Below are 23900 nucleotides of genomic sequence, written 5' to 3'. Positions count from 1 at the left end.
TGATCTTGGTATAAAACAAATCTCGATATAGAAGAAAGTGAATACGTGAACATGCAGGGTTTGAAGAGTTACGAGGTAAGCAGTCGTCTTGACGTACGAACCTTGACCTTAATACGCTCAATGTAGTGAAGTTTGCACATAACCTGTTTTTACTGGATGTAAACTCGTCTTCACTCAAGAAATTGGATCATATTCGTTGGCTGTTGATGTGCAATTTTGGATAGAGCCATTGGGCTCTTGTGTTAGCTTTTACTCTACTATAGGTGTGACTGGTGTGGTACCTGCCCGTGTTGGTATGACGATGATATTGGGTGATGACATATACAACAACTAAACCAAAGTGTCCATTTGGGCTCTTGTTTTGTGGTTGTTACTTTGTTGGACTGTCGGTAACCATAGCTAGACAGATTTTGTGCACTTTTTAGTTATCTATAGCTATTTCTACTTCTTTGTCATTTTGAAAAAGAATGAAAAGATGACTAATGCTATTCAAAACCACTTTCCCTGCCACAAATGTAAAAAGTATCACATAAAGCATTTGTGTTTGTTTCCATTATCACGCAGAAATGGTCGAAGAAGATGATGAGTCGGAAACGATTTATGAATTACCCCCGGCCCCTGCTTATGAAAAAGGTATGTTTTCTGACGTACCATCCAAGTTTATTCTCATACAGGAAGAAATAGACAAATTTAAAATTTCTTAGTAAAGAAATTTGATTTCAAAGATTACAGTAAATATATATAAAAGTCTATTTATTATGATATTTGTAACATTTTTGGTGACATGAATAATGCTATTCAAACCACTTTCCCTGCTACAATATTAAAAAGTATCACAAAAGTATTTGTTTTTGTTTCCATGTAATTCATGTAATTTTTATTTTTTTTATTTTAATAATTTTCATTTTTTTTTCATTTTTTTAATTTTAATAATTTTTAATTTTTGATTTTTTGGTTTTTTAATTTGTAATTTGTTTACATGTAATTACGCAGGAATGGTCGAAGAAGCTGCGTTCGAGAGGATTTAAGTTCATCCCCCCGTTGTTAAAGAAGAAGGTACTTTTCTGCATGTTTTCTGACGTACCATCCAAGTTTATTCTATAAAAGGAAGAAAAAGACTTGACGTACGAACCTTGACCTTAATTCGCTCAATGTATGAAGTTTGCACATAAATCAAGATTTGAGTCTGTTCCATATGATATCTGTTTACGATAATTTATCTAGATAATCTTCAGGTTATCTTGTCCTTACACCCCGGTGGGTTGATTAATATAACCTGTTTTTAGTGGATGTAAACTCTTCTTCACTCAAGAAATTTGATCATATTCAATGGCGGTTGTCAATGTCATCGTGGCAGCCGACGTCCTTTGGAAGCTATACTTTCCCGTTGTCATGGAAATTAGTTTACAATCGTATTTGTCAATGTCTTCTGTAATTTAGAATTTATCAGATGCCTAGCTTTTCTTGTTGGAAGAAAACATTTTATTTTATTTTATTTTATTTATTTTTTATTTATTCCATCAAGAGTCCAAACAATGTACAATTCATAATAACATATACATTTCAGGGGCGTATCCAGGGGGGGCGCAACAGGCGCGTGCCCCCCCTATTGGCCGTCACCAAAAAAAAAAGTTTAGCAAAAAAAACTTGATGACGACCTTTATGTGAGATGTCGGTGATTGCTCAACCCCCCCCCCTCCCGTATGCTTTATTTTTCGAGTATTCGTAGACCAGTCAAAAGTTAGAGAAAGAAGAAGGTTTGAAAATCCTTTGGTGGTGGGAAAAGCTTTTCATTCGGAATAGTTTTAGGGATCTATCATGGTTTAATATTGAAACCGCTGATGAGCCTCCCTGCAAAATAAACTTAGCCTTGTTGTTTTTCCTTTTTTATTCAGGGACATGGATGTAAAATTTTGATTTTTGAATAATGCAACTTTTTGATCTTTTCGATCTTGAGAAGCCTTGTGAAACAATTGTTTTTGTTGCTGTTTTGGCTCCAGATAAGACAACTTTTTTGTGTGTTTTTGACTAAGAAAAGTCGCTTGCTGCTCATAAAGTGTATCCCTGGTTTGAATCATGAGGTAATGGCTTTGCACTGGTAAGCACAGATGGTGGGGGGGGGGAGGCGGTTATTATCGTGGTATTATAACACTGTGAGATTACATCCACACCATCAATGAACTCACTGGTGCTGTGGCCAATGTGGGTACAGGCGCTGGCCTTTTAAGCAATGAGGTTTAGCAATCGGGAGGTTCTGGGTTTGATCCCCGGCCGGGTCATAGTAAGGTGGGTTTCTCGTCCAAGAGCAATCTATCGTTTTCCCATCTGAAATGATTTTCGAAATTGAAAAGATTCCAAATGTGATTTAAAGTGTTGAAGTAGAAGCCCAGCTGGACGTGAAAGTTGTAATTCATAAGCCCTTTTGGGCTTCTTCCCATATTCGTGGCCGTTTAAGCGTCATAAAAATAACTGCTCGATAATGCCAACCTGTGGACATTTGTTTACACATGAGATGCTGAACTCCCTAGACTAAGTTGCTTAATTTCTCTGCTTGAGGGAGTCAGCTCCTGTCAATATATTTTATTGACATCTGTGGTTGAACATGGCACATTAAGGCTCTTTATTAATCTCATTCCCCCCTTCTATCTCCTAATTTTACGCAAGTCTGCATCACGGGAACAAGAAGATGATGAGGAAAGCTCTGACAGTGATGGCAGCGATTGGAGTTATCTTGGGGTAAGCGGCCCACCACAGTTTTGCTTCATTTACCAGTTACTAAGAAAGGAGCCTAGGTTTGGTTTGCAAGCTGCAGCAGCTCAAAAATCACTGGCTGCAGTATCATGCAGCCAGACTGTATGATACTGCAGCCAGGCTGCATGATGCTGCAGTCAGACTGCATGATACTGCAGTCTGTCTGCATGATGCTGCAGCCAGATTGTATGATGCTGCAGCCAGACTGCATGGTACTGCAGCCAGGGTGCATTATACTGCAGCCAGGCTGCATGATGCTGCAGCCAGGCTGCATGATGCTGCAGCCAGGCTGCAGGATGTTGCAGCCAGGCTGCATGATGCTGAAGCCAGGCTGCATGGTACTGAAGCCAGGCTGCACTACGCTGAAGCTAGGCTGCATGATACTGCAGCCAGGCTGCATGGTAATGAAACCAAGCTGCATGATACGGCAGCCAGGCTGCATGGTACTGAAGCCAGGCTGCATGATATTGCAGCCAGACTGCATGATGCTGCAGCCAGGTCGTATGATGCATAGCACCTAAATGCAACAATGTTAGAGTCGGCTGTTGGAAATATGACCCCTAATGCACACCTCCTATAGGACTTGCACTGTTCAATGTCCATGTGGACACAAAAGTTTGGGAAATATACCTTTATTGAGCTTGCATGGAATGGACGTACTGTAAACACCAAGAAACTTCACTGTTTTTGTTTTCCTTTCTCTGTGACAGGATATGCTAGATGATAGGAATGCCAGTACTAATCTTTCAAGTCCTTCTATCAAGTCCGTAAGTAAAAAAATGTGATTTTAATTGTATGTGGTCTGGAGCCAATTTGTCCGCTAAACGAATGAGAATGACATAGTATTGTTCTCAATATACATCTATCACACACATACGGCTATGCTCTTGCGAGATGATGTGGTCTGGCTTACGGAATGAGGTATATCTGTGAATACCTAGATGAGCTTTGACTCTGGGAATCCTTTTGGGACTGATCTGCCGAAGGTAAGAATATAACCTGGGACCTTCGTGTCATGAAACACCAAGTCTGTACCACTTAGCCACAGGTGATTCTACCGGTTTGAATGCGCATTATAGGCTTTCTTTAACTGTCAATGAAGAGTGTATTTATATCCAAATGTTACAATTGTACAGAGGGTATCCTAGATGCTTTTGAATCTGACAGTGCATGTTCACAGAATCACCATTTTCTAGAGGCAAGCCAAATTGTATTTATGAAATGGATGTGTAGCAAGTACATACGGACTATCTAGTATATATGCTATCATGGTAGTTTTGGTTTATATATGTATAAATAAGGTAAGGGAAACAAAACCTGACTGGCAAATTCCTGCTTTTTTAGCAGATTTTTTTTTTTTTTTTTCTTCGATTTTTAAAAGAATGTTTAAGAAAAGTAACGTACCAAGAGATATAATGCCCTTTGCTCAATTTTCAAATAATCCGGATCAAATTTTCTCTTCAGGAATCTGACGACGATGAAAGCGGTAAGACATATTATTATATTATATGTAATCGGAATTGATAGCTTGCAAGCATTTAGTGCGGGGCTGTTGAAAATTCATTTCCCGTAGCATATGCTACTTTTTCTACTAGGTGAATCTGGCACTGGTTTTACTTGTAGTTCAAGTTTCCGCACCATATGTGGCCGCACCATATTATCAATAGTGGCGTAAAATATGAAATATAGTCACGGCAGTCAAGCAAAGTACAGAAACATTCATGGAGTTTACCCTGCCCATTAATAATTATTGACAAGTATAAATGTTGACAAAATATATTTATAGACGGTAGTGTAAAGAAAAGAGAAGAAAACATGATAGCAGTTTGAAAACAAATAAGGTGTCGAGAGATAAGCGCATATGAAAATCAGGACAGTTTAAGCTCGAGCACGGTATACTCCAGAGACTCATGGTAAACTTGTCGAGAGATTAGCACATAAAATCAGGACAGTTTGAGCTGGAGTACCGTAATACCCAGAGACTCATGGTAAACTTGTCGAGAGATTAGCGTATATTAAAATCAGGACAGTTTAAGCTGGAGTACCGTTATACCCAGAGACTCATGGTAAACTTGTCGAGAGATTGGCACATAAAATCAGGACAGTTTGAGCTGGAGTACTGTAATACCCAGAGACTCATGGTAAACTTGTCGAGAGATTAGCACATAAAATCAGGACAGTTTGAGCTGGAGTACTGTAATACCCAGAGACTCATGGTAAATCTGGGATATTTCGCAGCTTAATAGCAAGGTCTTTGACGATATTGATATACTGATCCAAATTTTGCCAAAATTTGTTGTTTTTTTTTCAATTTCTCGTCCAAATTTTTCTTTCCCTTTTCCTTTTGGTCTTGGTATAAAACAAATCTCGATATAGAAGAAAGTGAATACGTGAACATGCAGGGTTTGAAGAGTTACGAGGTAAGCAGTCGTCTTGACGTACGAACCTTGACCTTAATACGCTCAATGTAGTGAAGTTTGCACATAACCTGTTTTTACTGGATGTAAACTCGTCTTCACTCAAGAAATTGGATCATATTCGTTGGCTGTTGATGTGCAATTTTGGATAGAGCCATTGGGCTCTTGTGTTAGCTTTTACTCTACTATAGGTGTGACTGGTGTGGTACCTGCCCGTGTTGGTATGACGATGATATTGGGTGATGACATATACAACAACTAAACCAAAGTGTCCATTTGGGCTCTTGTTTTGTGGTTGTTACTTTGTTGGACTGTCGGTAACCATAGCTAGACAGATTTTGTGCACTTTTTAGTTATCTATAGCTATTTCTACTTCTTTGTCATTTTGAAAAAGAATGAAAAGATGACTAATGCTATTCAAAACCACTTTCCCTGCTAGAATTGTAAAAGAGTATCACATAAAGCATTTGTTTTTGTTTCCATTATTACGCAGGAATGGTCGAAGAAGCTGCGTTCGAGAGGATTTAAGTTCATCCCCCCGTTGTTAAAGAAGAAGGTACTTTTCTGCATGTTTTCTGACGTACCATCCAAGTTTATTCTATAAAAGGAAGAAAAAGACTTGACGTACGAACCTTGACCTTAATTCGCTCAATGTATGAAGTTTGCACATAAATCAAGATTTGAGTCTGTTCCATATGATATCTGTTTACGATAATTTATCTAGATAATCTTCAGGTTATCTTGTCCTTACACCCCGGTGGGTTGATTAATATAACCTGTTTTTAGTGGATGTAAACTCTTCTTCACTCAAGAAATTTGATCATATTCAATGGCGGTTGTCAATGTCATCGTGGCAGCCGACGTCCTTTGGAAGCTATACTTTCCCGTTGTCATGGAAATTAGTTTACAATCGTATTTGTCAATGTCTTCTGTAATTTAGAATTTATCAGATGCCTAGCTTTTCTTGTTGGAAGAAAACATTTTATTTTATTTTATTTTATTTATTTTTTATTTATTCCATCAAGAGTCCAAACAATGTACAATTCATAATAACATATACATTTCAGGGGCGTATCCAGGGGGGGCGCAACAGGCGCGTGCCCCCCCTATTGGCCGTCACCAAAAAAAAAAGTTTAGCAAAAAAAACTTGATGACGACCTTTATGTGAGATGTCGGTGATTGCTCAACCCCCCCCCCCCTCCCGTATGCTTTATTTTTTGTTTGCAAAAAAAAAACGGTTCTGGCGAAGTTCGGTGGCATAATAGTTTTAGAAACATAGATGGTAATTGTGTTTGTATTATCACTATAAACACTAAGTGACATGCCAGCCATACTAAATTGTGCATTTTGTGTCCATATTTACTGGAAATGTTGCTTATTATTAGGGTCGAAAAATGGATCACACAGAAATAGTCGAAGAAGATGATGAGTCCGAAACGGAATATGAACTTCTCCCCGTTGTTAATGAAAAAGGTACTTTTCTGCATGTTTTCTGACGTACCATCCAAGTTTATTCACAAACAGGAAGAAATAGACAAATTTATAATGTCTCAGTGAGGAAGTTTGATTTCAAAGATGGCAGTAAATATATATATATATTTTTTTGATAGTTTGATCAGGAGTGCACCAATTACTTGACTGGTAAATTCTAGCCTATTTGAGGTAAACCCTGCATGGGGTGACCTTTAGGTCGCACATTTCTAAGCAACTCCGTTTCAAGAAACTACTTACTTTTTTCTGGTTCTTTTCTATGGTGTCAAGCGTTTGCTTTGCAACAACTCTGCAATCGTATGTCAGATTTTATCAAATCAGATTGTATCCAAAACTTTGAATACAGTTGTTGGATAATACATGTGGGCGTTAACATTTTAGGCCCATATGGGCCCAACATATTGTGGGGCCCATTTTGGGAACCAAATTTTAGTATGGACTTTTTAAGGCCCAAGTCTATTTGAGCCAATGCTTTACTGGACCCATGCAATTTTGGATAGAGCCATCGGGCTCTTGTGTTAGCTTTTACTCTACTATAGGTGTGACTGGTGTGGTACCTGCCCTGTGCAAAGTTGAAACTATGCATATTCATAAAGAGAAAGTGTGATAATGTATCAACTGAAGTTGGTGTGACGATGATATTGGGTGATGACATAGTGTCCATTTGGGCTCTTGTTTTGTGGTTGTTACTTTGGTGGACTGTCGGTAACCATAGCTAGACAGATTTTGTGCACTTTTTAGTTATCTATAGCTATTTCTACTTCTTTGTCATCTTAAAAAAAGAATGAAAAGATGACTAATGCTATTCAAAACCACTTTCCCTGCTACAATTGTAAAAAGTATCACAAAAAGCATTTGTTTTTGTTTCCATTATCACGCAGGAATGGTCGAAGAAGATGAACCTTATGAAGTGTATAATGTATCTCGCCCAGTTGTTACAGAAAAAGGTACAACAGGTCAAATCGTGACAACCTTGTAAACATGATATTGCAAGAAAGGACAGATCTCATATTGGTTTGAAGATGTACCATATTACATTCAGGGAGCCTATGATTGCTTTTGGTGGAGGTCAAAGGTTATTTGAAGGCAGCAAATGCCAAACATTTACTTCACTCCCCTCTTACCTGTCTCTCCACACTTACACATCTTCCTAAACATAATATCGTAAAGGAAGCTTGAACAGATTGCATATTTGGTATGTTATTGCACCACATTGAGTACAAGAAGCCTTAGTGTTGTGGGTGGAGGTCAAATGGCATGTGAGTTCACCAGGGGTCAGATTGTGAAACCATGTCTTACACAATATTTCAACAAGACTGATGTGATATTTGGTATGTTGATGTATCTATCACATTAAGTATAAGAAACTTGTAGTTGAGGTTAATGTAAGGTGACCATATTTTCCTGACTAGAATCGGGGACATTTATTGCATGACTGATATAGGGGAGGGGTCTAAGGGGAGGGGGTGTCCCCCTCCCGTTTTGGAAAATTTTCAAGTGCCTAAGGTGCTTAGATGTAAAATGGTGATACTTAGAACCTTCATTTAAATCAATTTTATTTTCAAAAAGGTAGCCTTTTTTAGATGAAATTCACTTACTTTACGTGGTTCTTTGAGAGCTTGTGAGTTGCTCATGCTCACACTATAAGTGTCGTTGTGTCGCCGTAGTTGCCAATTATACCGTCGAAAGAGTGCTAGGCTAGATCGATCTAGCATATTTTTAACAGTGTTTCCACTTTACACTGCCCCACCTGTTCCGTTCGGCGCCTGCACACTTGACTAAATTTTGTTTTCCAATTATTTTACTAATAATGTGGGATATTTTCAAAATTCCTGAACATTTAGACGAATCGGGGACATTTTCGGGGACACTTGTTCATCGGGGACAGCAAACTGAAATTGGGGACCGTCCCCGAAAATCGGGGACGTCTGGTCACCTTAGGTTAATGGTCATTTCAGGACAGCCTGTGTCATTATGAAATTATGGTTTGTCACATCGCACTGCTTTTCACTGTATTACTAATATCAAGTATGTTGTACACCCTCACTATACATTACGTCAGATTGATGCAGAAAATAGGTGAATGTTACATCATCAAAACCACTATGCATTTTGGCATTCTGGTTTGATAGTTTGATCAGGAGTGCACCAATTACTTGACTGGTAAATTCTAGTCTATTTGAGGTCAACCCTGCATGGGGTGACCTTTAGGTCGCATATTTCTAAGCAACTCCATTTCAAGAAACTACTTACTATTTTCTGGTTCTTTTCTGTGGTGTCAAGCGTTTGCTTTGCAACAACTCTGCAATCGTATGTCAGATTTTATCAAATCAGATTGTATCCAAAACTTTGAATACAGTTGTTGGATAATACATGTGGGCGTTAACATTTTAGGCCCATATGGGCCCAACATATTGTGGGGCCCATTTTGGGAACCAAATTTTAGTGTGGACTTTTTAGGGCCCAACTCTATTTGAGCCAATGCTTTACTGGACCCATGCAATTTTGGATAGAGCCATCGGGCTCTTGTGTTAGCTTTTACTATAGGTGTGACTGGTGTGGTACCTGCCCGTGTGCAAAGTTGAAACTATGCATATTCATGAAGAGACAGCGTGATAATGTAACAACTGAAGTTGGTGTGACGATGATATTGGGTGATGACATAGTGTCCATTTGGGCTCTTGTTTTGTGGTTGTAACTTTGTTGGACTGTCGGTAACCATAGCTAGACAGATTTTGTGCACTTTTTAGTTATCTATAGCTATTTCTACTTCTTTGTCATCTTAAAAAAAGAATGAAAAGATGACTAATGCTATTCAAAACCACTTTCCCTGCCATAATTGTAAAAGAGTATCACATAAAGCATTTGTTTTTGTTTCCATTATTACGCAGAAATAGTCGAAGAAGATGATGAGTCCGAAACGGAATATGAACTTCTCCCCGTTGTTAATGAAAAGGGTACTTTTCTGCATGTTTTCTGACGTACCATCCAAGTTTACTCACAAACAGGAAGAAATAGACAAATTTATAATGTCTCAGTGAGGAAGTTTGATTTCAAAGATGGCAGTAAATTTTTATATATTTTTTTGATAGTTTGATCAGGAGTGAATTAATTACTTGACTGGTAATTTTTAGCCTATTTGAGGTCAACCCTGCATGGTGACCTTCGCATTTCTAAGCATTTTGAAAAAGAACGAAAAAATGACTAATGCTATTCAAAACCACTTTCCCTGCCACAAATGTAAAAAGTATCACATAAAGCATTTGTGTTTGTTTCCATTATCACGCAGAAATGGTCGAAGAAGATGATGAGTCGGAAACGATTTATGAATTACCCCCGGCCCCTGCTTATGAAAAAGGTATGTTTTCTGACGTACCATCCAAGTTTATTCTCATACAGGAAGAAATAGACAAATTTAAAATTTCTTAGTAAAGAAATTTGATTTCAAAGATTACAGTAAATATATATAAAAGTCTATTTATTATGATATTTGTAACATTTTTGGTGACATGAATAATGCTATTCAAACCACTTTCCCTGCTACAATATTAAAAAGTATCACAAAAGTATTTGTTTTTGTTTCCATGTAATTCATGTAATTTTTATTTTTTTTATTTTAATAATTTTCATTTTTTTTTCATTTTTTTAATTTTAATAATTTTTAATTTTTGATTTTTTGGTTTTTTAATTTGTAATTTGTTTACATGTAATTCACCTAACATTTGTAACATGTAATGTTTATCGTGAGAAAAGTACTACACGTGAGTAAAACACATTTTTGTTGCTAATGTGACGTACGCTAAGACTCGTAACATGCGTGTGACATGTTATATGAATAATATTGCAACAGTCGAATTTTGATGTGTGATTTTGGAACATGGGTAGCCTATATACATTTGGTTACATTGAGTATCACATTTGTAAATCATCATTGACATTTTCTAACAATTTTAACGTCGGTTACATGACAAGTTAAATTTGTAGCAACGAATCATTATTCAATTGCATAAGTCAACATGTGAGTCAGATTCCTAGGTTAATATTTCCTGTATCAGATAAAACATGCTTGCTGCAATGCTGTCTTAACCCTCCATTCAGCTAGAACATTAAATAAGAGTATTTGAGATTCCCCGTAAACTTCTCTTTACCTTGCACTTACCTATAAAACCCAGCGGTTTCACAGAGGTTTCACAAAGGTTTCCTCAACCTCCAAACTGAAGAGGGAGGACAAAAGTCATCTAACGTGATTGTTTGCATAACATCAGCAGATGTTGGTCAACAGGAAATGCGACATTCAGTCGTTTACAAAATACACCAAGACTGAATTGCAGGATGGAGTTTTCCGTCATCCCCCCTCCCCTCCCCCTCATCCTCCTAAATTGGGATGTACGGGGCAGTGGCCACCTTTAGAGAAAAGTTATGAAAGAGAAAGTAAAGTAAAGTAAATGTAAAGTAAAATTTAATGATATTCATCATAAAATGACAATATAATAAAATGGACTACAGCATCTCAAAAATAGGTTAAAAAAGTTATCTATGTATCCTACAATTCAAAGTTTTAATACTTCGAGGTAAAAATAATCGCCTAAACCGTTCTGTCCGCATACGTGGGATCGTGTCAAATCTACGTGGTTTCATGTAAAAATCAAAGAGAGGGTGATCGGAATCCTCGACTATAGAAGAAGCACACTGACATATTATACGATCAATTAAACCATTTGGATGGTAGAATACAACTTGATGGATTTATTACAGTAGTCTAACTGTCCTTTAGAACAGGATGATAACCAAACTGGGCCACAGTACACAAGGAAGGACAACACCATTGTCTGAAAAAGCCAAAGCTGCTTATCAAAATCTAAGCCAAAGCGGGCAAGCCTACGAATACAATATTATCTCTGTTTAACTTTTGATGCCATATTGTTCACGTGGGTATTCCAAGTAAGCGAGCTGCTGAAGGTTAATCCAAGATATTTAAAATCTGATACAACCTCAATCACATTATTGTCAATGTACAATGGGGCATGACTTTGCACTGCACGAAAATCAACAATCATTTCCTTGGTTTTCTTACCATTAAAAAAGCATATAATTATCCTTGCACCAATTCACAGTAAACTCTATGGCGGCAAAATCATTTGTTAGACACTGTGGGTTTTTATCGATGCACATCCCAATTATGGCAGTATCGTCTGCATACTTCAAGATATAAACATTGTATGGGACTAATGAATCAGTGTAAATTTCAAAAAGTAATGGGGACAAGCAACAACCCTGTGGAACACCAGTGTTAATTACGAGAGTATCACTGTTGACACTGTTACAGAAAAGGAATAGAAAAGAGAAAGAGAAAAGAGTATGAACCACAAGAATGAAGAAAAGCAACAGGGAATAGTCGAAACAATAACAGTTTCGAAGAGATGCAAAACACACCGCGAACAGTTTATTCTTAGACGAGAAATATGAAAATTGTATATTATTTCTATCGAAATTGTGTGTGTGTGATTTGTTTTTTTATTTTTGATAATTAAGAGCAGTGAGAGTAAGCAGGACCAATATCAGAGAGTGGCAAAGTTCAAGAGTGTAATTTGACTCCCCATCACAAACTGTGTTTAACATCATCATGTTACATTCATTACCCTGGAAACACACACGCCAAATCACCTAACCACATGCAGAGCCCAACCTGTATTATATAACAACTATCCCCTTTGTGCCCTATCTTTATACCTTACAGGAACAATGGACTTTGCCAACTCAGCCACTTCACAGCCGGTCCCACTACCCCAACAAACAGATGTAGTCCCTCAAGCAGTTGGAGGTGTTCGTCCCCCTCTCCCAATGTGTCTTAGCACCCGACCCTGTCCTGCTCAACGACGAGTCTCAAAATTCTGGGGAAGAAGAAAATTCCAGGAAAAGCTCAGCGAGGCAAGTTGTCTCCACTTCATCTGATTTAATCAAATATTTTTGTTACTCTTTGCCCTTTTAAGATTTTTCATCTTGGATTCCTCAGACATAAAAGTGGTTTGGGGATAAAATATCAATAAAAAGACCAAAACATGGTCTCAAGATAATTTAAAAAAAATTGTAATATCAAGACTACTACTTTATTGAAGATATGATGACAAATTTATTGTTCATGTGCGTGGAATTTATCTTAGACATACATATACATATGTATATATATTTTTTGATTGCCTAATTGCTCTTAACATTAGCTGTCGCTGTGAGCTCTTAGAATCATCTTCGTTAAAGACCTTCAGGTTTGGAATCTTGAAGATGGGATGGAAGCTTCATTCTCTGGGAGAAAAGTTTAGGGGATCATGCCTGACCTTGAGCCAAATGATATTCCATAAATGGTTGGACAAGACAAAATGTCCTCTTGTTCTTAGTTTCTCTTCGGCGGATGGACTATGGTGGACGGATTAATATCTTTTAATGGAATCACGTGGCCTCTTTCTCCTCTTTATCACAACATGTACTTAATTATTCTTCAAATTTTGTCCACAGGGACCAGGGACAGCCAGAGCAAGAGAGGAGGAGGCTGGCTTTGAAACCTTGAAGATGGCTGATGGTATGTTAAGGAAAAACAGCTGTTTAAAGCTGGCATTGTACTGCAATTGAGTGTGGCCGGACTTGACCCCACTGTCTTGGCCTAGTTTTCAATAGCCTTGCAGATCGGTAGTCTTTTAAAGTTACCTACCCCAACTCCACCCTCCTCTCCCCCACCCCCCCCCCACCTCACACACACATTGAACACTGTTTACTGCAAAACCACATGGGCTCATTTAGCCCACATGCAAAGATATTTCTCCCCTGATGGGGGTTAAAGCCAATGGGACTGAAAACCTTCAAAAATCGTGAACAGTTGTAAGCCTTAGCACACACACACACTGCTCAACCATCCATGATATTCAGTTCCGTTGGATCACGCAGTGTTGCCAATTTGACGTTTTGTATATGCCAAAAATGGCAAATTTGGCTTTTTACTTTTTGATGATGTCATTGGCTGGAAGAAAATGATAGATCTGGCCAAACAGCATTTTTTTTTCTTTAGGGAAAGTGGGGGGGGGGGGGGGGAAATGCCTATTGAATCTAAGAGAAATTGTAGCTAACTTAAAAAAATTTATGTATAAAACACATTGGAATTTTCATTTAATACAATTCACTCGGCAATGTTCATCTAAGAGACCCCCACCCCAATTGCAACAGATTAAGCAAACCCATGCACATAACTCCTACCCATATACAGGGTGCATTTACAGCTCAGATCGCCAACATAAAATAGCTTGGATAGCTTGATCGGTTTAGGTTATGGAAGAATTATAGTGTTTTGTTTTCGACATCATACCTAAACTTAATTTCTTGCCTTACATCCCCCTTATACAGACCATCCCAATCATTAAGTATCTAAGAAGTATTTCTGTCAATTGTATTTTTGTTAACCCTGGCATTCCCCACCCCCCCCTATTCTGCCCCACCCTAACACTCCATCAAATCAAAATATTTTCTAATGCTTTGTTACAAAAAATAGACAAACATGGAGAAGAATAAAAAAGTCAAAACATACATTTTGTTTGTATAACTCCAGGGGGAGGCAGATCATTGGAGGAAGAAACAAAAGAGGAACCTGTATGGAAGACAAAGATAAAGGGAGGTAGGGAAACGATAAGGATTCATCTATAAAAGTTCATGTTATGCATTCCTGTATTCAAACTTGCTGTCCATAGAAGATAAAAAAACAAATTATTTTATATCATTTTTGGAAATATCTGTGTGCACAAAAGTTTATCATGGTTAGTTCCATAGCAGTATTGTGTAATACCTTTAAGAGATGAGTTAATTTAAAAAGAAAATTGCGTATTACAAGAATTTCAAAACGTCTTTGCAAATTTTTTTTTCTTCTTGGATTTAAAGGCTAAGTTACAGATCGATCGAGTCATCTTACGGCAAATGATATTTCTCAGTTTGAATGTACATATACCCTGCTGATTAATTATATTAAGAAACACATAGATTTGTTTCTCTTTTTTCCCTCTCTCTATCGTTTCGTGTTTTCTAATTTTCCTAATTGTGCAACCTTCTACCTAGCCAAGAAAAAACGTGCGGTCGGTTATAGCAGTGGGAGTTCAATCAAGATTGATCAAGATAAAGTACTTGGTCAACGTCCAGGTGAAACAGTAAGTAGTACTGGTGTAGGAAAAGAGTCAGAACAGTTGAGTGCACTTAAGTGTTAACATCCCTTTCGGGTTCATATTTGCGGTAAAGCTGTGCTACTGTGATCAGTTGGACATGCATATTCAATGGGAGTCAAGCCTACCTAACACAGAGCATGTTAACAATTTGGAAACAATTTGCACGGTTACCACAGGTGATGGTAATTAAAGTTAGGACAGTCTACTGCACTATAGGAGTCAAGCCTACTACAGAGCATGCATGAATACATTACAATGACAACTAGAACTACATGTAGTAGTCATATTTATAAGCCTTTGTTAAAATTGTTTTCAACGGTTATTAATTGGAACAATTTGCACGGTTACCACAGGTGATGGTAATTAAAGTTAGGACAGTCTACTGCACTATAGGAGTCAAGCCTAACACAGAGCATGCATGAATACATTACAATGACAACTTGAACGACATCTAGTTGTCATATTTATAAGCCTTTAAAAATTGTTTTCAACGGTTACCATGGGTGATGGTAATTAAAGTTAGGCCTATAGTTTACTGGTTATAGGTGTGTGCTGCATATACCAAAGATACCCACGCAGTCAGCTAAAGTGTTTCCACAGTATGTACAGAGAGAATGGAAAGGAATATCCCTACATTCTTCTTTCAAAAGCTTCATTACTCTTCTTATTATATTTGTATCAACAGCATTCAAACTCAGCTGAGGTCCTCCAAAAGATGGATTCAATGCTTCTACCAATGTCTTTTACAGGGAGTGTAAGTTTGCCAATTTTAAAGTCTAGACATCATGATCGTTGACCAGAGAGCTGTGAGTGCAGTTAATAAACTAGCAGATATCATGTTCTCCAAAGATCTTTAAGGCAATATGTCAAAAGTAGGAAGCTGTAAGGGGCTGTGGCATCTTGCAGCCATGCTGTGTAGGACACGCTGTGTAGGACACGCTGCGTAGGACACGCTGCGTAGGACACGCTGCGTAGAACACGCTGTCTAGGACAAGCTGTGTAGGACACGCTGTCTAGGACACGCTGTCTAGGACAAGCTGTCTAGGACACGCTGTCTAGGACACGCTGCGTACAGTAGGACACGCTGCGTACAGTAGGACACGCTGCGAAGGACACGCTGTCTAGGACAAGCTGTGTAGGACACGCTGCATAGGACACGCTGCGAAGGACACGCTGCGAAGGACACGCTGCAAAGGACACGCTGGGTAGGACACGCTGCATAGGACATGCTGTGTAGGCCATGCTGTGTAGGACACGCTGCGTAGGACACGCTGCGTAGGACACGCTGCGTAGGACACGCTGCGTAGGACACGCTGTTTAGGACACGCTGTCTAGGACAAGCTGTGTAGGACACGCTGTCTAGGACACGCTGTCTAGGACAAGCTGTGTAGGACACGCTGCGTACAGTAGGACACGCTGCGTACAGTAGGACACGCTGCGTACAGTAGGACACGCTGCATACAGTAGGACACGCTGCGAAGGACACGCTGTCTAGGACAAGCTGTGTAGGACACGCTGCGTAGGACACGCTGTGAAGGACACGCTGAAAAGGACACGCTGGGTAGGACACGCTGCATAGGACATGCTGTGTAGGACATGATCTCTTGAATCAGGGCAGTTCCACACATATATACACTCTAGGTGCTACTGGCCCACAGAGATAATTACTATTGTTTGATATTGATTCAGCTAGGATTTGCTGCTGCTAGAGAAGAGAGCTTTTCTTTTAAACTGCTGCATGTACCAAAGATACACACGCAGTCAGCGAATACGTTTCCACAGTATGTAGTTCCACACATATATACACTCTAGGTGCTACTAGCTTGCAGAGATAATTACTATTGTTTGATATTGATTCAGCTAGGATTTGCTGCTGTGAGAGAAGAGAGCTTTTCTTTTAAACTGCTGCATGTACCAAAGATACACACGCAGTCAGCGAATATGTTTCCACAGTATGTAGTTCCACACATATATACACTCTAGGTGCTACTAACTTGCAGAGATAATTACTATTGTTTGATATTGATTCAGCTAGGATTTGCTGCTGCGAGAGAAGAGAGCTTTTCTTTTAAACTGCTGCATGTACCAAAGATACACACGCAGTCAGCGAATATGTTTCCACAGTATGTAGTTCCACACATATATACACTCTAGGTGCTACTAGCTTGCAGAGATAATTACTATTGTTTGATATTGATTCAGCTAGGATTTGCTGCTGCGAGAGAAGAGAGCTTTTCTTTTAAACGCAGCACCTAGAGTAGCCAATTTGTTTGTTTTAGCTTTGAAAAAGTGACCTTTTTTACCGCTCTTTTATAGTAAAATGTTAAGACAATGTAGTAACCACCTTCTTCAGGGTTCTTAGTCTAAAGTTTTGTTTGAAGTTACGAAATAAAAGGTAGAAGATAAAGAAAAAATGATGATTTTTTTTCTCCAATTTTAATTTTTATAAATATTCCTAAAAACTACTATGAAAGGTAGTGTTTGTTTCTATTGTTGCCTGTCAGGCCATCACTGAATAAAAAGAAACTTAAAAATGGTGGCATAATTGCAGTATGATAACTTGCGAATCTGATGGTGAGCTTATCAGTTATGGTAATGGGTGTGTGAAAATTTGTTCACCAACTTGGAAGAAATGTCTCAGGTTCCAATATTTTTCAAATTTTTTTCAACTTTTCTCACAGTCTGCAAATATTCTTGGCCAGGAGGACTTGACAACGACTGAAGAAGAAGAGGGTAAATCTCTTCCATATAATTATCAAGTATTCCCCATCGAGCACTTTACGGCAGGGCCTGGAACGAAACCGACGACCAAATTTGCCATCGTTTCCCCCTTCCACTTGCTATAATGCCCTTGAAACCCATGGCAACCGACTTCCATGCCCGATTAATGAATTTGCTGTGGGGGGCCCCTATCATTTTGTTGATCATTAAAACTTTATCGTCGAACCTATTCAGGGCTCGAACACCGTCCAGAAGTCTGGCAATATTCCAGCAAGGAGTGTCTGCTGATAAAATTAAAAAGATCTATATGAACGGGTTACGAAATAATCTCACAAATTATTCACGAGATTTTCTGTCATTTCTGCTGTACACTTTGGCAAGAGTGGCTTGGTTTAGAGGGAAAGAAAATTAAATTTTTAAAGAAGAAAAAAAAATTGTATGGAATCGGTTCAATTTTAAAAGCTGAAAACTTGGTGCAGTGCATCTAGCTGGCTTTATTTCAATGAAACACGAGGGTGATCTATCGGCTTAAAATAGACGACTTTCATCCTGTTTTCGATGCTCAATTTTCGAAGCCCTGGTTTTTGTCGGATAGAGTCGTAAAAGCATTTCTTCATGAAATCATACCAGATGTAACAACATATTACAATAATCTTTGTCTGAATTTGCTACCGTTAATAGATTATCTCGGACTGTGTGAGGCGGATTTGTATCTTCCCCCCGTAATGTATAAGAGTAAGTATCAATAACAAAAACAACAACAATAATAATAATAATAATAAATGTTTCTGAGTATATTAAAGGTTATAAAGTAGTCAAAGTAAAGTCAGAAATAAAGTAAAAAATCAGTCGATTTCAATCAATCAATAAACTGACCGAAACCAACATGAACAAGATATTTCCTGTACAGCTGCCATCTAGCTGAATGTAAACAGGTACTAATAGTTCTAGTAGAGCGCCACCACCATTTTGTGTTTATGATGTGGGTTCAGGAATGGGTGGCAGGCTAAGATGTTATCATGTCCTGAGGCAGGGTTCCAAATGGGAGGGGGGAGAAGTTGGTAAAATGAGGGTGCTTTGATATAAAATGGGTTTAGAGACGAAGTTTATAGACGAATTTTTTTTTTAGTTTGTTCAATATGTACGTGTCATATATTTAGCATATGTACTGTACAATTTGAGTTCTAGTTGATATTGTAGACTGTCTTCATTTCATCCTGCGAGGGAGGTGAGGGGGGAGGTGGGGGGAGGGGTTGCCGCCCCTTTGCTTGTTTCCAGCTACATGTCCTATTAATATGATATTGGTCTCCTTTTCTCTGTAATTAGTGTCTGCAAAGAGATTTCGACAGAAACCAATGGCAGAAGCAAAACAAATGGCAAAACCAATACCAGTTTCAAGAAGAAAGACACCTAGCAAAGTCATTACGGATGAGCCGGAAGAAAAAAGTGAGTCTATTAGAGCTGGCATTATCTAGTCAGTGTTCCTAGAAGATCTTCCCAATAGCACATTTGTTGTGTTAATATCTGACATGTCTATCCTGCTCAATATAGCTCAATATCCTGCTCAATATATCCTGCTCAATATATATCCTGCTCAATATGTCTATCCTATTCAATATAGAAAAATGGAAGCATGAAGCTAATTCGCATGTCCAAGGTTGTTTTATTTAAAATCCCTCCTCCTCCTCCTCCTCCTCCTCCTCCTCCTCCTCCTCCTCCTCCTCCTCCTCCCCCCCCCCCCCCCGCACCAGCAAAGCCCTCCTTCCTTCCTGCAGCAGGGCCCTCCCCTAGAAAGGTCGAGTGGTATCGGTAGGCAAATTTTTGTGCCATGGACACCTACGTGACTCTAACCTGTATGCTGTGATGTGTGTACACTAAACGTGTCTGAGAACACGTACTGATGTTATTCTATTACGTATGGCCCAATGCATCACACGCTGTCACTCAGATTGCTCAAAATTTTCAAATTTATGACAGAAATATTATCAATAGATGATATTACAACTGCAAAAGGTCCTATTTAATCAAAGTCCTATTGACAGCCCAGACCATGTACACACACACCACACACACCACATGAGACAGACGGCATAAATTCCATAGAAACAGCACCCGACGACAGTCATAATAACAAATCGGGCATGGGCGGCGATCATGGGGGGGGCCGAGGGGACATGTCCCCCCAATATGTTAGGTAGGGGGATATAGTATCTAATATCCCCCCAATATTTGGTGGCATAGTTTTTTTTGTGGCTATAAATAGAAAATAGTGTGTGAGATTATTTATCCAAATCATATTTGATGGTGGCTAAAACTTCATCTAACTCATACAGTATGAGGTAAATTACACTTTGTGGTCATTTCTCTGAGCTGTGACTGGATAGCAAGTTGTCACTCATGATTATTAGCATATTGTCTGTGCATCTCTTGTGTATGAGTGTAAGTATACGTACAATCATATATATAATCAACATCGATATGGGTTCACTGGATTTCCATTTGGCCTTTTTCCTACAAGTATCTAATATTCATTCATTCATTCATATTCATTCGTGGTCATTTCTGTGACCGTTTAGCAAGTTGTCACTCATGATTATTAACATAATGTCTGTACATCTCTTGTGTATGAGTGTAAGTACGTACAATCATATATATGATCAACATCATTATGGGTTCACTGGGTTTCCATTTGGCCTGTTTCCTACAAGATTTCTAACCGCAGGTGCGTAGCCAAGGGGGGGGGGTGGGGCGAAGGAGGCGACCGCTAGTAATTTCAAAATAAAAAATGCAACTAACAAGGCCTGGGAAGTGCCATATCCAGCGATCTGGGAGGCATTTTGGGCCAAGATTTTCTTTTACGCTTAGATAGTTTGTCTACAAGCTTCGCCCCTCCCTTGACAAATTCCTCGCTACGCACCTGTCTAACTGTGTCACAATTTGTTACTAAATATTCACCAAAAAACATCACAGACCCTCACCAAAAGTTGTTTGAACTTTTTTTTCGAAATGAATTAGCTAGACGGACTGCATCCGTAATGAAATTTGATTTGCCGATAGAAACGGAAAATAGGGCCGTAGCAACCAGTTACCATGTATATATACATACAAAATATCACAATGCGCGCAAACTATTTTGGGGATGAAAGTTGCTACGTGCCGGCACTCAAGCAAATGTCCCCCCCCCCCAATATTTGAAACAAGTCACCGCCCCTGTGCAATCGGGTTACTATACTCATGGTGTTTTATTAATAATAACAATTTTTTTGGGCCTAATTGGGAGCTTTCGCTTCGTTGCCGAAGGTAATTAAGATCGACGAGGATGAAAGTTCGGAATATCTTTGCGGCAATTACATTTCCAGCCATAAAAGCTAAAATGGAAGTAGTGAGTACAAGAGCCCTATATCGATTTCTTTTGGAGGAAAAGGTTCACTTTAGAAGGTAAAAGGGAAAAGTATGAAAAATGATTTATAATTTTTGGCAGTTTTTTTTTTAATGACGGAAGGATGTGGTCAGGCCTTATCTTGGTTCTTTAGCACATGGTATGGATTCATCATTTTCTTTTTCTTCCATTGTTTATAGTTGTACGAATGAAAAAGAAATTTGGTATAAACATTTTTTCTTTGGCATCTGAAAAACTAACCCCAGAACCATTGGGAGGAATACCTTGGCCAGCTGCATGCAATTTCCTTCCCCAGGGACCACTTACTTTTCTGTCTATTGGGACGTCAGCAACAGCAGGTATTATCTTTACCATCCGCATAAAAATGTGTATTTTTTGGCTTTCTCGGACCACTTGCCGATCATCGACCTAAATTTTTAGGTTTTTGATTTCAGTACGCTTCATTCTTAAAATTTCATATTTGCTGTTATATTAACAAATCGATAGCACTTTTCATTCCACTGCCAAGTATTGCTGACGAAGGTCCCAAGAGGGGGGGGGGACCCGAAAATTTTGTAAACCACATTTTCTAAAACAATACTCTTTAATTGTCAATCACGAATCATATCTCATTTCTCTGCTTTTTTCGGATGGTTTTCTTTTTGAGTATAAGCGGATTTTTCTTTATAATTTTTATTTCATAATCATATTTCATAATCATTTCATAATTTCAATCATAATTTCAATATTTCCATAATCATTTCATAAAATCATAATTTCTTTACGATTTTCTTTATAATATATATTTAAACAAGGTAGTCAAGTAACTTTCTCAATCTATCTTTCCCTCGCCATACACTGTCCCTACAGTATTCCCAATGCCGTTCTTCTTTTTTACATCAGATGAGCCGTGCGAGGTCGACTTGAGATTTGAACTGTATAAGATCCCTCAGCTTCGGGAGACACCCAGCGATTTGACGTCAAGGGCTCAACTTGCCAAGACGTTGTGTCTGCAGGTATAACTCTGTGGAATTGCTTTATAATTATGTCACCGTGCGCCATGTTTGAAATCCTATTATTTTCCCCATTGTTTTCTATATCCTGGTCCCTCTCATCGGACCCCCATGACCTTGAGGCTGGACCCCCTCCCACCCCCTCCCCCCACCAAGGATTCTCTTTGCAAAATTGCTACAGTGGAGTGATCGTTAACCAAACTGCTTAGAAAATGCTTTAATTGCTTATAATTGATCAGCCGCACCACTGATTCGATAAATAAGTCGATTGGGTCGAATTCAGTTGTTCAGAAATGACTAGAGGGGAGAGTGGGAGGGGGGAGGCGGCATAAATTTAAAAAAAAACGTGCATTTCATCAGTTTTATATTAAAATTAGGGCGAACCCTTGTGCTTATCTAGTTGCCATGGCGATGAGTTTGATTACAGCAGCCCTAAGGTGGAATTTTTAACATTTTTGTTGTTAGATGTTCCTTCAAGTTTCATTTTTTCTCTCACTCTTCTGCAACAGGGATACATAGATTATTTGCCTTGTCTCAACCTGGTTAATATCTCCAGAGCAAAGTTTGAGGCATTCTTCCGATTCGTCGGCATATTCTCTTTGGGTAAGTCACGATTTTTTTTTTAAGGGATGCACCGGACATCCCATTCCGGCCCGACTACATCCGGCCGAATCGTGAGTAAATTATACTGGGGGTTCTGTGAAGGATCCAGTCATATCCGGTTCTGGCCGGTTCCACAATATTTTGGATCCGGAGCATCCCTGGATTTCTCTTCTTCCCCCACCCCCCGGGGCTTCAAAAAAAAAAAAAAAACATGTCAAATGACATTCAGTAAAAAGAATGAAATTGAAAAGAGAAAAGAGAACAAGAAGAAAAGAGAAAAAAATGAAAAGAGGTAAGAAAACAGCAATTACAGTATCAAAATAGAGGAAATTTGAGGAAAAATATAGAGGAATTGTTCGACAGGTAAAATTGCTCAGAAAAGAATTAACCGTGCAGGAGGGAAAAGTTGTCTAGTGCTGACGTAATAAGAACTAAGGAAAAAAAAACTAAGGAAAACAATTGATTTCATCAAGGTGTTCGAATTTATAGAGTATTTGGAATTGGTCACAACTAAGACAAGGTGCTTTTTAGTCCTTGTCAGTTTGAACCCTCTGAGCTTGAAGAAGTCAACAACAGGATATCTCAAATGGTGCAAAAAATTGGCCCAAAGGGGTCGTAAGGTAGTCTTAAATGGTCTCCAAATTGGCCATATATAGTCTCTGAGATTTGTACCAGCTGACTATGGCTTTTGGCAGTAGGTTTGTGAAAATATTTTTGCAGGTTTATAAAAGCAGTGTTGTGTAACTCCCATTCATTAATAAGTATTATTGATGGGACGGTTGATGGCAGAGCTAATCTGCTAGCTCAAAAATTGGAGAAAGAAAGCATCCTTTAATTCATAAACTATGTGTCTATATTTCACATTGGAAGACTGTCCTTTCTGGATATTGCAACATTTTGGAATTAAACATTTATATACTGTAAAATCCTTACCAGGGAACCTAAAAAGGTTGATGCCCCAAAAAAGGAGTGCTACAAATAAGAGCTGGAAATCTTTGATCTTTTCTGCTTCTTACTATTTTCTTTGATAAACATAACTCACTTGCTCTAAATTAGTCAGATAGTTATGTGGAATTTTTGAGGAAAATGGTTTGGCAAGGAGTCGCAGAGCCTACTGGCCTTCTAGTTCATATGAGAATAAATTTTACATTCATATTTACAATGTTGCCATTATTTGAAACAAAGCTTGACTGCTGTTTTCTAATATACTGAACTGTTATTTATTAAAATATTTTCTGCAATATTTTCTGCAATATTTTCTTACAATATCTTCGAATACACCCAACTCTAATATTCTGCCTTGTAGTTGTACAATATCGGGTGTCAAATT

At 38.5% G+C, this 23900-nt stretch overlaps 1 protein-coding gene across 11 annotated transcripts in view; it reads left to right on the top strand.

Moving 5' to 3' along the window:
- Positions 1-23900, top strand: part of LOC139962466 (protein mono-ADP-ribosyltransferase PARP4-like) — a 61435-nt gene that overhangs the window by 35362 nt on the left and 2173 nt on the right. Inside the window, exons 33-55 of one of the 11 annotated variants that reach the window (XM_071962442.1) lie at positions 32-75; positions 565-633; positions 994-1056; positions 2665-2736; positions 3462-3518; positions 4216-4237; positions 5128-5171; positions 5662-5724; positions 6554-6641; positions 7541-7606; positions 9551-9616; positions 9949-10017; positions 12397-12587; positions 13170-13233; positions 14251-14316; positions 14751-14839; positions 15540-15608; positions 17536-17587; positions 18257-18310; positions 18902-19021; positions 21155-21313; positions 21858-21970; positions 22477-22570. In XM_071962442.1, the coding sequence (XP_071818543.1) occupies positions 32-75; positions 565-633; positions 994-1056; positions 2665-2736; positions 3462-3518; positions 4216-4237; positions 5128-5171; positions 5662-5724; positions 6554-6641; positions 7541-7606; positions 9551-9616; positions 9949-10017; positions 12397-12587; positions 13170-13233; positions 14251-14316; positions 14751-14839; positions 15540-15608; positions 17536-17587; positions 18257-18310; positions 18902-19021; positions 21155-21313; positions 21858-21970; positions 22477-22570 (1794 nt within the window). The remainder of the gene's footprint in view (positions 1-31; positions 76-564; positions 634-993; positions 1057-2664; positions 2737-3461; positions 3519-4215; positions 4238-5127; positions 5172-5661; positions 5725-6553; positions 6642-7540; positions 7607-9550; positions 9617-9948; positions 10018-12396; positions 12588-13169; positions 13234-14250; positions 14317-14750; positions 14840-15539; positions 15609-17535; positions 17588-18256; positions 18311-18901; positions 19022-21154; positions 21314-21857; positions 21971-22476; positions 22571-23900) is intronic. The other 10 variants (XM_071962447.1, XM_071962443.1, XM_071962444.1 and 7 more) reach the window with 10 other exon arrangements.

This window comes from Apostichopus japonicus, chromosome 21, assembly GCF_037975245.1.
Source record: "Apostichopus japonicus isolate 1M-3 chromosome 21, ASM3797524v1, whole genome shotgun sequence".
NCBI classification, from domain to species: domain Eukaryota; kingdom Metazoa; phylum Echinodermata; class Holothuroidea; order Aspidochirotida; family Stichopodidae; genus Apostichopus; species Apostichopus japonicus.
The sequence above is the reverse complement of the archived record's forward strand: the minus strand, read 5'-3'. Positions and strand labels throughout refer to the sequence as shown.